At 36.4% G+C, this 14,947-nt stretch overlaps 1 protein-coding gene across 1 annotated transcript in view; it reads left to right on the forward strand.

Annotated features, from left to right (window-relative positions):
* The window catches only part of PRKCE (protein kinase C epsilon), a gene marked incomplete at both ends in the record, with an annotated part of 268,767 nt that overhangs the window by 210,119 nt on the left and 43,701 nt on the right, over nt 1-14,947 (forward strand). Inside the window, one exon of the mRNA XM_079550695.1 lies at nt 9,310-9,464. Within this exon, the coding sequence (XP_079406821.1) occupies nt 9,310-9,464 (155 nt within the window). The remainder of the gene's footprint in view (nt 1-9,309; nt 9,465-14,947) is intronic.

Raw genomic sequence — 14,947 nt, forward strand, 5'->3', positions numbered from 1 at the left:
GGAAATAGAGGACCAGGTACCATAGGAAAAGAGAAAATATAATGTCAGGACAGAACCACAACCAGACCAGGGGCTGAGGCGGCACCTCTGTGTAAGCTCCCCAGTAAAATATCAGCAGGTTGAAAGTTGTTCTTAGAAATTCTTCAGTGCCTTCAAAAACTATAAAGTCAGTTCTAATTGCAAGACAGAGTTTATATTTTTCCTATAAGAATCAGAACAAAGGAATATTAATAGTTGTCTGTACATTGTAACTTTTTCTGCAAAATGACATTTTGCAGGCTTGATAAAATTTTCCACAGTGTGCATCATGCCAATAACTGAGAGGTCTTTAAAATTATCTTACCAGAACTATTCTTCTTTCCAAACAACACAGAAAAACAGTGAGATCAAAGAATTTCATAAAAGGCTCCTTTCACAGCTTATCAGTTGTCAAATGAAGGTATTAGTGAAATGGCCTGAGAAGCTTTTCCTACTTGATATCCCTTTTGAAGTGGCTAGAACCACAAAACGTACCTTTTCTGTCGAGGATTCCAGTTGTGTTTCTCCAGTTGTTTCAGAGAAAGAGCACAAAAAGCATCCTACACCAGCTGGCACAATTCTGGGGACCCTGTTCTTATGTCAGGGTGTGCCTAGGCATTGGGAGCAGGCAGGGGTTGACCTTTCCCTGAGCTCACCATGGAGTTCGTGGTTCCCAACACTTCAGCATGGGGAGAGACTGAAAGATTTGCATCAATTCCCAGAACAGTCCATTGAGTAAAGAACACATCTCTCTCCAGAATAATTTGAGGTTAAAGATTTTCCCAAAGATAGAAGTCTTTTGTTTCAATTCATTTCTAAAGATGGAAGGTAGGAGACAACTGATGAAATGAAAATCCCATGCACCTTCATTGCAAGCCTTTGGCTAACAAAATCCACATTTAATCCTTATCTAAGCCCCATCTGACCATTAAAATGTGTCAGAACATTAAATATTGTATTACGTGTGTCACAGAACACACGTATGCAGAAATGTAATTATTTTGTGAAGTGAAAAATAACTATAAAAATGAAGATGTTTAAATCCACATGATTATTTTTAAGAATCACAGTATGATCTTTTGGTCTGTTTAGGAAATTCAAGTTGAGCCAGAATTTTACATCATATTCCCATGGAGTAAAATGAAAGTTATATGGGGAGCAGGCTAACAACTGTCCACCTGATGTTTTAGTGCTACATTGAAATAGTCTAAACTTTATCATGTTAATAACAATATTAATGAAATTTTGAACTGCATTTTTTTTTAATTAGTCATAGTATGAGTCTGATACACTGTGTAATGAAATATATAGTGAATTCAGTCAAGATAGTAATCTGAATAATTATGTGGAAAAAAAGTAGGAAGCATAAGGGATTTGTGGTTTACACAGGAAAATGCTATGTATGGAGGACATAATCATCCTCAATTATTCTGCTATATATGATAGTTCTAAGAGTGTTGTTCTTATTCTTATTATCTATATCTTATAATACTTGGAAATCTCTAAAGATGAGGATCTGTACATTTCAAAAGAGATACTGAAGTCAGTGGATCTTGCTGGTCAAAGTAGTGTGGAGTTAGATTGTTTGAATAATTGAAATAATCAACTAAACTTTTATAAAATTGTGCTCTTTTCTCTCTGTTTACATATTTTGGATAGCCACACTTTCCTTCATTTTGGACAATTTTAAAGTATTATTTGATCTGTCTTTGGAAAAATCACTGAACAATATTTCATTCTTGAATGGCAGTCCAGGTAAAACTTAATCATCCCTTGATATTTTTTTAAAGATACTAGGTGGTACCATGATGTCCTAGCTAATTTTTCCTGTTCGGAATCTAAACTGTAGTTCTGTGACCTACTGCCAGTACATAGTAGTTCCTCAGCACCTCATCCAGACAATTTATCTTAATGTGTATAGATTAGCTATAGTTTCTTTTTAAAATAATGCTGTGGGATTTGTTAGGAGCATGAAAAACATGCTAAAACTTGCATTCTCTTCTAGGAATTGGTATTCCACAGGGAGGCAACATAAATCTTCCATGACAAGAGCAACATACCAGGCCTGCATTATTTCCATTAGAGATCTCAAGCAAACAACTTGCTTAAAGACTCTTTTCCAGTGACTCATATTATAGTTCAGTAAATGCTACAATGCAAGTTTTTGTAGTAATACAGTGTAAAGATTTTGAGAACCTCTGGCTGTGAGGTCTCTACAAATGGAGATGTTTTGTGATCAGTTTGTAAAATCTGTAAAAATAATCAACTCTTTACATGAGAAACAAATTTGGAGAGCACTGAACAGCTTCTCTGAAAACAATATGTTACTTGCAGTGCAGCTAGGAACTGATATTTTGACTAAGTTAAGTGCAAGAGACAATGCAAATAAATTGCAGCAATGAAAACAGTTTGAAGCGGTATTTTCTCAAGAACAGCAACAGAATGACAGTGGAGGTCAAGGAATCGTTATCAGTGGTGACTGTAAGAGCTAGTTGGAGTAATATCAAGAATTTATTCAATTTCTAGGTGTGTGTTTTTCTCCCCCATTAGGCAAAACAGGTTCAAAGAACGCCACCCATTGCTGGCTTCTGCTGCTGATGTCTTCCCAGCATGGAGGGGAGAAGGGAACAGGACATTTCTGGCATGGCAGGAGACCCCACTGCAATGCAGTGCAGACAAAACCACTTTCCTTCCAGCGGATCAGACTAACTGAGACTTGCTGTTTCTGTTCTTAGCTCTTTGTGGGGCAAGTAAAATCCAGTTCACCTTTGCAGTTAGACCAGTGGCCTACAGCCCCCAAGAGACAGACTTGCAGCACTGAGAAGGTTAGAGTTCCCCTTGGCCTAGGTGCAGCCTGCCTGTTATCTGCAGAATAAGATAGATGGCCTTGCAAGGCTTCTTTGTACGGTTCTTAGATGCTCCAGTTTACGTTTTGACTTTGAGGGCATCTTTCAAGAACAGTAACAAAAAAAAAAAAATCACTTAAATGCTGAGGAAAGCTGAGTGAAACTGAGCAAAAGCCCTAGCTATAACAGTATTCACCAACTTAAGAGAAAACTTAAGAGAAATTTGAAGTTTCTAGTTGGCAAAAAAAAAGAAAAAAAATGTAATAAAAAAATTTTGTTTAACTGGAAAATACCAATCATATATTTGTAGTTCTTGGGAAATGTAAGATATCAGTTCCTATGAACAGGCATTTATTCCACAAAGTCCAGGATTCACAGAAATTGTCACCAGCTTATTTGGAGCTCCATGAAAACATTGCTACAAAACAAGATCAATATCACAGTTAGCTATTATATGAGAATAAACACTGAAGTCAGAGACAGATTATGTATCACAGTATCTTGTTGAGAATTGTTACTCTAAATTTCAAGGGGGAACTAAATTAAAGGGAAAGAATTTTTCTTGTTTTTATATTTGTCCCTCCTGATGCTCTGATTGTGGAAGATGAGTCGTCTACTCTGGTTACTCTTCTGCTCAGGTCTGAAGATTTTCTTTTAGTTTTGTGTACAATGTGCATGTGTAATTTCCATCAGAAGAAGGAAGTGTTTATCCAAGTTCTGAGGGGTGGAACAGTTGCTGCAGTTTTAGGTAATTTTAAACAAACTGAGCATCCTGTTTAAATAGAGTTAAGTAACCGCAGTTTTGTACTAGTTGGAAAAGAATTCTATACATGGATGATATGAATAAAATATCATCTGACAGTGCATTCCAAGGCTGTGACATATTTATTTGATTTCTTGTGCAATAAAAGTTATATCTTTGACTTTTGTTTTGGTAACAAGTTTACTGGCAGAGCACATCCCATTATGTAACAGTACTCTACTAGAATATGAACTATTTTGTATTTATATTTACCTGTATTTAATATACGTATTACTTTCCATGATAAATTCCAGTAGCCTCTGGAGAAAGCTAATTCAGCTTTCTGAAACTGAGTGGAAAATAATGTATTTTCAACAATGTATTCACACAAAGAGCTTAGTTTAGGAATCTAAAGAAAATCAGGAAGAATTTATTCAAGTTCAATTGTACGAGAAATATAAATGATAGAAAAACTAGTATTTTGAGTAGGCTAATCAACAGCAAATGTTACTTAAGATGTGCATGTTTGATGTTTTAAACGTTATAAGAGATGAACTGAAAAACAAAAAACAGTGAAAAGATTTGTTTTCAGGCTTGCAGCATGGACATACATTTCCTATTTGGAATTAAGAGACAGACTTAATTTTTATTTTTTTTTCTGTGATATTTCAATGAGTCTCTGCTGAACTGCATTTTGGGTCCCCCAGTTGATAAGAGTTGTTTGAAAGGGAAAAAGGGAAAAAAAAAAAAAAAAAAGTGTTTATATTCTTCAGATTGTGAGTGGTATTTGTATTTGGCCTTCTGTCTATCCATGCATTGTCTTTAAGCTCCAATCTAATGTTAAGGAGATTTTAATTGGCAAACAAACAAAGATCAGACAGGTTAATGGATAACAACTGAAAAATATCTTTAAAGGGCTACACAATAATTATTGTAAACACTACATCAAAGTCATTCCGTGTCTAGACTTTCATGGAGGGTTTACGTAGAAGTCAGTTCCTAAACAATGGTAAACAAATAATACGCTGTGCAGTGTCATCTGTGAAATCAAAACTGATTGGCAAGATTATTTGGTCTTGGTAGTAGGAAGACCTTAGTCATTAATCACACCTCCATAGAAAGGATCTGAATTGAGTTTGTTATGACCTGAGAGTTTATTATTGTTGATGTTTCTGGAAATCGCCTCACTTTTTCCAATTAAAAATTTAGACGTTATTCCAGAATAAACAAGGTATAGAAGCTCTATCCAATGGAACATTTAAAACTTAAAGCCAAGTAAATGTAAAGTGTCGACAGAGGGAGGATGACTTAATATAGCAATGATATTAATAAAATATCTGTAAATACAACTAAAAATTAGAGAACGCAGTTTTGAAGAGGGAAAGTAATGGATAGTAATCAGAATAAAGGGTAAGGTGTTAGAAGAGTTTTCTGTAGAGTTAAAAGAAAGGCTTCTTTGAATGACAAAGAGGATGAGAACCAAAATTTAGGTGCAAATACAGGAGTAAAAAAATAGAGAGAAGATGAAATCAAATTCCTGCGTTAAGTGAAAACTGGGCTTTCTCACCCGATTGTGATAGTGACAAAGGCTAGTGGAGTCTCTTTGGGAGTCCAGTTAGGAAAACAGAAAGCATCCAGAAGACTATTGAAATTAAGAAAGTCAAGAGGAAAGTATGGGATAATAGAGGTGTTAAGGCAGGCAGTCATGCATTAAAATATAGTGGTGAAAACAAGAGTCAGAAAATACTATGAAAATACAAAGTAAAGTTGACTTCTTTTTTTGTCTTGATTTCTAGCCTGTTTGCTTCATATCCACTTTTAAAATCTCTTATCCATGTTCTCTGTTGTTTTTCTTTCCACTTATTACTTTAAGTATTCTCATTCAACCATACCTTTTCAAAAACTCAATGAAAAGCAGGTATGATTAAGAGCTAAAATAAACCCTCCAAAACAATCTGATTTCTTCAGAGAGCCTATAGACTTACTTTGCATCATTTTTTGCTTTATAGATGCCAAGAGAGTATTAATCTGCAATGTCTTTGTTTCTGATCTTTCCTTTTATTTCAGTTTATGTAATGAAATATTTCCCAGGACTACTTTACATTTATTTTATTCACCAAAACATACTTCTCAGATACTATGAAAAAGTAGTCCAAAAATAATGCAATCCAAATTCAATTCAATTTTCTTTTGGAACAGAATCAATAATAAAGTCATAACTTGTATCTCATTTTTAACTAAGTAAACACTATGTTGTTCTTCAAGAATGCATAATTCTTTGGGGCATTCACTCTATCGTCTCACACTTAAATACTTTATTATATCCTGGTGATCTTTGTAGCATGATGCATAGAATATTTAGAATGAAACTTAATTCAGTTACTTGAAAACTACTATTTGAGGATGAAATCCTGTCCTTACGGAACTCAAAATGGTTTTATTGGGTCTGGTAGAAAGCATATATTCAGAGTGATAAGAAATTGTATATTGATCATTAATTTCTGATGAAAGATAAGGAAAAAAGTTTACCTAGCAAGAATTAAAATTGCGACTCTGTTTTAGTTGATGTGAGAATGATGGAAAAAATAAATGGACTTACCAATTTCAGCTGAAGTTCATAAGATGTTTTCTTCTCTTGCATCCTCTTTCCATGTATATTTGAGTCCTAGCAGATTATATCGTTGTCCTGAATAACAAAAAGTGAAAAAGAATGAAAAGAAAGAAAAAAAAAAAATGAAGCAGAAGAGAGAGTAGATTTAGGACAGTAGTTTTTATAGGGACTGGTTATATTTCATCCAAAAATTACTGTCTTCTAATGTTAAAACTTCAGCCTGCACGTGTATGTTGTGTATGGCTTTTTTTGTGCTTGAGAATTAGTATTTCCTTTCTCCAAAAATCAAACGTTTTCCTAGACACAGTACAGAGAAAAGAATTTTTGAAGTGCTCATATTTCCTATGAATTCTGATTAGGAAGCTGAAATGTGCACTCAGAGAAGCTAGGAAAATAATTTGAAATAGAAATGAACAGCAGAAAAATACAACTGAAGAGTGATTTCAATCATACATTTATAAATTGAAGTTTTAGTTGGTATGCTTTTGAAGAGATGGTTAAGCTGAGAATGTCACGGTTACTCATAATTACATCATTAATCATAATTACAATAGGGAAGAGGAGAATTGCACAGTCCAGCTCTGGTAATGGAGCAGCTGCTGAATATTTTGCTCAGACCAGCTGATGGCAGGATATTGCACTAAAAAGTCCAGATGATATTTAGAATTTAGTTAGAGGTTTAGTGGATATTAAAACAAGAAAGAAAAAAAAAAAAAAAAAAAAAAAAAAAACAACCAACCAAACAAAACACATTCGTTCTGTTTGGTTCAAAATTAGAAGCATCCAATATAAAAGTGATTAAATATGTATACTGATCTGTTAGGAAATGGCCCTGATCTAAAAAGTTCCCTATGCCAGCCATTACTTTTGTGCATCTCTGGCAGCCTATTTTGGAAAATTTAAAATAGCAACATGAGTGTTCAGTTTCAGCAAGTTTCAGCCAAATGTTTCAGTCCAAATAGTTCCTGTGCATGAAACACTGCACTGTATCTTTCCATATAAGATATAATGTGTTGCAACATGTTGCAAAGCAATCCTCCTACCAGGAGTACTCACCAGCAGTGTTCTGCCTCTAGCATGGTGATGAGGAACCTAATGAAGGACAATACCTGTATCTTCTGCTTAGAGATGTTCTATCTTCTTTTGTTACATGACAACACCAGTATCATCAAAGTTTTTACTTCTCTATTGCAAAGCTGACTGCGTATTGTCTTATCCTTAACCACCAACTTCTGAAATCATAAGGCCATCTGAGAGCTATCAGATTTCCTTTAAAAGCAAAGCTGTAATTCTCATGGGTTCCAGAAGGAAATCAGAGGCACCCATATTTTTTCAGAAAGAAAGCAAAAAAAGTGGTTTTTAAACCCTCTGAAAAGGTTAAGTGATCTGCATCATGATCTGAAAGTTTTGTATCTCCAAGATATGGGTGGAAAGGCACAAGATTTTTTCTGTATCCTCTTTCTGTAAGTGGCAAAAGGTAAGCCCAACATATCTAGCCTCCTCCAGGAAACAACCCTGATAGACAGACATGGTATTAAGGCACTTAATGTTCAGGATAAATGTGTATATTTAAGGTTAGGTATATTTTAAGTTCTGAGCTTTGAATCTGAGCTCTAGAGTAGATGATTAAAGGCAAACAGAAAATATTTATGAATTTCTGTACTCGTATCTATTAACTGTGTAGTCTGCAGGAATGGATTCACTGGTAGGAAACTAATTAAGTTCCATCTTGTTGGTTTTGTTTGTCCAAAGCAATGCTGCATCCTGTCTCTTTTTCTTCAAGCAGACACCACGAGCCAGAGTTAAACTGCAGTGTTAACTGGAAGTTGGAGAGGGGCTCTGTTACCTGGTCCCATGTTTGAAAACCAGTGTTCTGTGTGACCAGAGGACAAAATGTTTGTTTCCCATGAGCTAATGCAGACCTTTATATGTTTGGACCTGTTCTCATGTCACATGAGAGTTCCTTCCACCTCTAAATTCTTGCACATACAGACGTAGGTAGCTAACAATACAAAAATAAATAATCTGGTAGTAGACTTACAAACCCAGGGTGAATGTGCAAAGAGCTGAGAATTTAAAGCTGTTAGCACAGATTAGGGTAAACTGTGCAAATCAGTAAGAAACAGCTAAAATGTAGGACTTAAATTATACTGAGTGGATATGTGTCATTTCTTTACTTATGTCTGCATCTACATTGTCAGTGTGCATCCTAAATGTTTTAAGATGTTGAGGTTGTTGGGTTTTTTGTTTGTTTGTTTGATTTTTATTTTTTTATTATTTTTTTTTTTTTATCTACTACTGTTCTCACTTCTGTTTTGCTGAATACTTGAATTCTGGATTTTTTCATTTTCTAAAACATGACAAGATGTGGTGGTTATCTGAAAATCTCAGCTGCTGCTCACAAATTAAATTCATTTCTGGTTCTCCATGGAGTAAGACTCGAAACCTTCAACTCTGAAGTGATAAGGATCAGAAGTAAATAAAAAGAACTCAATATATATTTTAATGGTGTAGTTATATTTCAGTGCCTTGTGAGAATGTGAGGCAATTCAAAAAGTTACATGAGTGTGTTTGGGATTGGCAGCACTGATTTGTATAGCTTAACCATTCTATTTCATTTGTACATAACTTGAGAAAGATATTTTGTAGACAAAGTAGCTAGCTGATAAGAGATAAGAGAAGAAATAAGGACCCTGAAATTTCCTCTGAAGCTCTTCAGTAGTTGATGAAATTGACTTTCTCTCTTTATTGTTATGGCGAAATTAAAGAACAAGCAGCAGCATTTAAGGGTCTATGTTATTACTTGAAATTGCTTATAATTCCTTACTTATATGTTGATGCATGGAGGGGTGTGTGTCTGCATATTGCTTATTAATACATTTTGATTCTATTCAATTTTTGTCATTTCACTTTGAGATCTTGTCTCGTTTTCTTTAGGTTTGAAGGCTTTGGTTGTTAGCTTTTTCAGAATCATAGCTTTTGTTTCCTTCATTTCTTGACGCAAATGCTGCAGTTGCCTCAAGTGCAGCTTAGAGCAGTCCTTTGTGTGACTAAAAGAAATTAGCTAAATAGCACTGTTTAATTAATTTCAGGACCGCCTCTTTTTCGTCATGGAATATGTAAATGGAGGAGACCTAATGTTTCAAATCCAGCGCTCACGCAAATTTGACGAACCTCGATCCCGCTTTTATGCAGCAGAGGTCACATCAGCACTCATGTTTCTTCACCAACATGGCGTCATCTACAGGTACTTTTTTGATCAAAAATAAGGTATTCTTGAGGCTCGGGGCTGGTTTTGGCTAAAATCCTCTGTCTCTTAGCAACCAGATTTAGATTAGTTGTTTGTTCCAATTTGCTTACATAGAACTTTTTTGGCTGTTTATCATTGAGAATGTTAACATTTGAATAGCCTCTGCAGCAGTCGCCAGCTGTGTGTGCCAGTTTTGTATTATAGTACAAATAAAGCGTTTTTGAAAAAGCTTGGCACGTTGTGAACCAGAGGTGACCTTTCTGCAGATCAGTGTAATCTCTTTACTTTCCTCTCTGTGCCATAGATTTCCTCTCGTTTTCTTACTCCCTGCCACTTCCTGAGTTTGTTTGTCCTAGTTGTCTTCACTCTGATACAATCGGGATAGTAGTCTGCAATGCTTTACGTATGCCCCTTCCTCTTGACTGTTTGGGTGAAGCCTTAGTCACCAGCAGGAAGTGGCTCTCTGCAGACTGTTTTGATTTGCTTGCCAGTAACCCACATCCATTTGAACCCCCACCCCCACAAATCTCAAATCTTGAGCATATGTGTAGACAAAAATAAGTGTGGTTTTGTTGTGTTATGAAGAATGTATTTAGGTATAGATTTTTTTAGGTATAGATTTTAATAGTAATTAAAAATAAGGATTCACTTTGAAAAATTTCAACCTGTTGTCAATTCACCTGATAAATCCTTTATCTTGACATTTTATCCATTTCTTCCATTTTGTTTGCTGTCAGCAGACTATCAGTGCTCATGACAAATTCAGGTTTTCACAAACAGAGTGGATTACAGGTTTTGTGACAGAAGTCTGACCTACCTAGTAAATAAATTCAAACAATTTTTATATTCTTACCCTCTTCTGGGTGATCATTTTTTATTTGAAGTAGGACAGACATTCTGACATTTCTTAAGCAGAAGCATCATGATGTGGATGTAGAATTTGTCACATCCCTGGATTTGTGTTAATGCTGCTTTCAAAAGTATTAGAAATTAAAAGTGAATTATAAATGTTTGATAACCAGGACTAAGCAACAACTTCAGTAAGAAGCCATTGGCTTTCTTACCACCTGGGATGAAACTTCCCAGAAAAAGAATCTCCTTTCCAGAAACATCAAAAACATCAGGAGATTGAATCTTGTAAAGAAAATGGGAATTACTGTGAAAAGAGACCTTCAGTCAAAATTTAGTCTTCTTTAGAAAACTTACACTAGCTCTTCATCTTCCCCCTTGGTTCTGGGCTCCTCAGTTCAAGAAAGATGAAAAATTTCTAGAGTGAGCCCAGCAGAGGGACTCAAGGTGTTGAGGGACCTGGAGCATCTCCCTTCTGAGGAAATGCTGAGCTCTGGGGCTATTTAGCCCAGAGAAGAAAAAGTTGAGAGGGGGTCTCACAAACAGTTATAATAAATATCAAAAGGGCAGGAGTCATGTCAATGAGGTTGGGCTCTTTTCAGTGTCGCCTAGCGATAGGACAAGAGGCAGTGGACACAGACAGGAGCATAATACAATGTTCCATGCAAACATAATGAAAAATGTCTTTACTTGGAGAGTGACAGAGCACTGAAAGAAGCTGCCCAGAAGGACTGTGGAATCTTCTCTACTGTAGATATTCAAAAGCCATCTGGATTCTTTCCTGTGAAACCTGCTGTAAGGGGGTTTGCTTTAGCAGTGGGTTGGACTAGATGATCTGCAGAGGTTCCTCACATCCCCTATAGTTCTGTAATACTGTGATCTTTTATTAATACTGGTATGATGTTTGTGTAATGGGTTGGAGTTTATTCTCTACCGCTTGACATACATCTATTTTCAAGTGTTGAATAACCAATACATGTTTTCCTTCCTTACCTGTAGAATATTTCTTTCTCCTTCTCTGCATTTATTTTCAACGCCATATATTTGTACATTTAGATAATAGAATGTGGAAGTTTCAAAATTTTCTAAGTATCCACTAGAAGGGATCAGACAAGTTGGATGCTTTAAAAAGTGAAGAATTTTGAGGATTTTTTTTTCCACGAGGAGACTTGAGCTTATTTTCTCTTTCCGAAAGCTGGAATTTAGACACTTTGTAATCAGCAGTCAGTGCAGTGCAGTGATTTCTTTGAAACAGCAAGAAACAAAATTCAAATTGGTAAAATTACCTTCTAACATCTTTATATGAATTTATTATTCTTATTCCTTCCCTCCTCCCATCCTTTAACTACATCCTCTTTTCACTCCTCTTATTCTCTTTTCTCCCACCGTTTCTCCTTGTCTTATGTGTAGCTTCTACTGCGTTGGCTTCTGGCATTGAGTCACCTGGTGTGTATGTGTCCTTACTGTGACTTTTTGTTTGATTCAAAATACTTTGATCCCCAGAAAAATATAATTATGATGAAACAGTGCTTCATGATTTAAACTTTATAAGGTTCTCTCAACTTCTGATTCAGAAACTATGCTGACATGTCTGTGGCACGCTGCAGAAAAAAAAAAAAAAGGAAGAAAAAAAATGCAAGAATTGTATATGGCATATTTTATTGGGTGTAATGTCAGAAGAGGCAAAAGAAGAGAAATATCATGTATTATAGAATGCAAGTAGTGACTGTAAAAAGCAATAAGAGGAACATTAAGAGGACGTGTAGTTGTATTTGGTTTGGCCCAGGCTTTTAGAAGACCTGGACATGATTATTGGGAATCAGTTTTGGGCTGACTATTGGGAATCTTTTTGCCTCACTTATTACAATATGAAAAATGCACTGGGGTCAAGTCATTCTTCCATTCTCCTATACTTCTATTAGCTGGCAAACAAGGGAAGAGAAAAAAAAAAAAAGGAAAAAAGAAAAAAAAAAAATCTATGCTCTTGAATAACTACTAGTCATAACTACCTAACCTGCCTTCAGAAATTTTAATAAAGAATACTTGTCTTCTGTGTAATTATATCTCTAGAAAAAACATTGTGGTATGAAATTAATGGTTATTCTCCAAAGTGGGAAATGGTGCTTATGTGGGCAATACTTCAAGGAAAATGGGGAACATATAAATAAACTAAGATGTTTGATGGAAATGCAGGTTTCAAAATAGCTGCTGTAGCTTCTGATCTTTTTTCAGCCATGTATGTGGAAGTATTTGTTTGGAACTAAACGTAGTTATATTTTTGGAAGTAAATAGCTAGCTTTAGCTCATGCTTTGGCTTGTTGGCTAGATTTTTAGAAAGTGCTATGATGATACTAAATGATCATCTTTTTTAATAACTAGTTTATCCTCATTTCCCCTGAAGTTCAAAGAGAAAGCCAGCTCCCTGTTTGGCAATAGAAATTATTCTGTAGGTTCACGTCTTAGCAACTGGCACAGCTGTTCCCAGGCTTATCCAATTATCCATGTGCTGGCTGGAGTTAAGCACCTTCCTTTTGTTTATGGAGTTTATATTGGAAGTAAAGATTAAGCTCACAATTTTTATAAATAAAGATTCTGCTGTTACTATATTCATACTGTGTGATAGATAAACTTTATCCCTTCCACCTTCCCTCTTATCTGGCTTGCGCTATTCAGGCATGTGTCAAGTTTGGGCCTGACAGTACAGGTAGAGTCAATCAGAATATCCAAACTTTCTGTCTCTGTTTCTGGCTGTTATTGTTTGTGTTGTGCCATTGCACCATTCTGAAAAAATGTATCCAAACTTCAGGAATAAAGGGCAAGACTATGAATCTCATGTTGCTTACAAGCTGAATTGGACTTAAAACTCAATGAAGAAAGTTTGTGGTCTATATTCACTGTTACTTATCTCTGGAGACTGGTGTTATCATCAGCTTAATGTGTCTTCTCACACAAACAAGGTATACCAAAATGGTTATTAAGAAACCACCACTTCCTTACTTCCTCCTTATAGTGACCTTATACTGCATCGTGGTGCACATCTCACAGATGTGTAAATGAGACCAGTTCTCACTTAACCTGCAAGTGCTGGGCTGAGTACAGGAATTCTTATACGAATGACTCTGGCTCTGATTTCCAAGTGAGGTGATGCAATAGCCCATTCTGGCCTGAAATACATGCAAGGAACTGTTGTCTCCTCAGGCAACAACATCAGTCTGAGGATGGGGCACCAGCTCATGAACGCACAAACCAGCATCCCTTGTTAATATTTGATAGACAGAATAACTGAGTGTATTGCAGATCTCGTTTCAGTGGCCAACATTTGCATATCATGGTGACCTCCAGCATAGTGCAAGACCATTCATATAATTCTGTGGAATGCTGTCTCTGAAATGCAGAACAAGGAAACTAAGTATAAACAATTTCAGTTCAACCGAGAGGATTAAAAATATCTTGACTGGAAAATTAGCGTCACCTATTTTGGTTTAACTCATTCTTCATGACACCAATCTGAGTGATGCAGCTGACACATCAGAGGGAATGGGTGCTATCTAGAGGGATCTGAACAGGCTTGAGAGATGGGTCCATGCCAATTTCATGAAATTCAGCAGGGCCAAATGCATGGTCCTACACCTGTGTTGGGGCAATCCCAAGTACAGATATAGGTTGGGTGGAGAATGACTTGAGAGCAGCCCTGACATTAAGGATTTGGGGGCGTTGGTTGATGAAAGACTCAACATGATCTGACAATGTGCTCTGCAGCATAGAAGGCCAACTGTATCCTGGGTAGCATCAGGAGAGACCTTGACCAGCAGGTCAAGGGAGGTGATTCTGACCCTCCATTCTGCTCTTGTGAGATCCCCTAAGAGGACCACCTGAGAGAGCTGGGGCTCTTCAGCTTGCAGAAGAGAAGGTTCCAAGGGGACCTTACAGAGGCCTTCCAGTACCTGAAGGGGGCCTACAAAAAAAGCTGAGGAAGGACATCTTCTAAGGGCGTGTAGCAACAGAGGAGAAGAAATGGTTTTAAATTGGAAGAGGGTAGATTTAGACTAGATACTAGGAAGAAATTCTTTACCATGAGAGTGGTGAGACACTGGAACAGGTTGCCAAAGAGGTTGTGGATGCTGCCCCCCAGAAGCATTCAAGCACGGCTGGATGGGGCTTTGAGCAACTTGGTCTAGAGGGAGGTGTCCCTGCCTATCGCAGTGGGGTTGGAACTACATAATCTTAAAGGTTTGTTCATACTCAAACCGTTCTATGATTCTATGATTCTTTTGGTTTCAAATGTAAGGTCTGTGAGAAGACATTGCCTTCAGATTGCCCAGCATCTGTTTACAGAGGAGTTTGTATTCATAACTTTGGGTTATCATGTTGCTCAACAATATGAAGTAGCACTCCATCCTGTAACTTGCTGTAGCTTTCTGAGGCTCTGTGAACTCTGTAATTAGTGTGTTGGTTGCAATGAAGGATATATTAACTCCAAATTGAGGAGAAAGTGAATATTAATATTCTGGTGCCAATCCTTTAATCCCTCCAGGCTTTTTTTTTTTTCTTTACACAAATACTCTAAAAACTTGCTTGAACACTAACTCAATTTTTTCTTGGATTATCAGTTCTCTCAGCATTCCTGTCCA

The sequence above is a fragment of the Tetrao urogallus genome, assembly GCF_951394365.1.
Source record: "Tetrao urogallus genome assembly, chromosome: 2".
Classification (NCBI taxonomy): Eukaryota; Metazoa; Chordata; class Aves; order Galliformes; family Phasianidae; genus Tetrao; species Tetrao urogallus.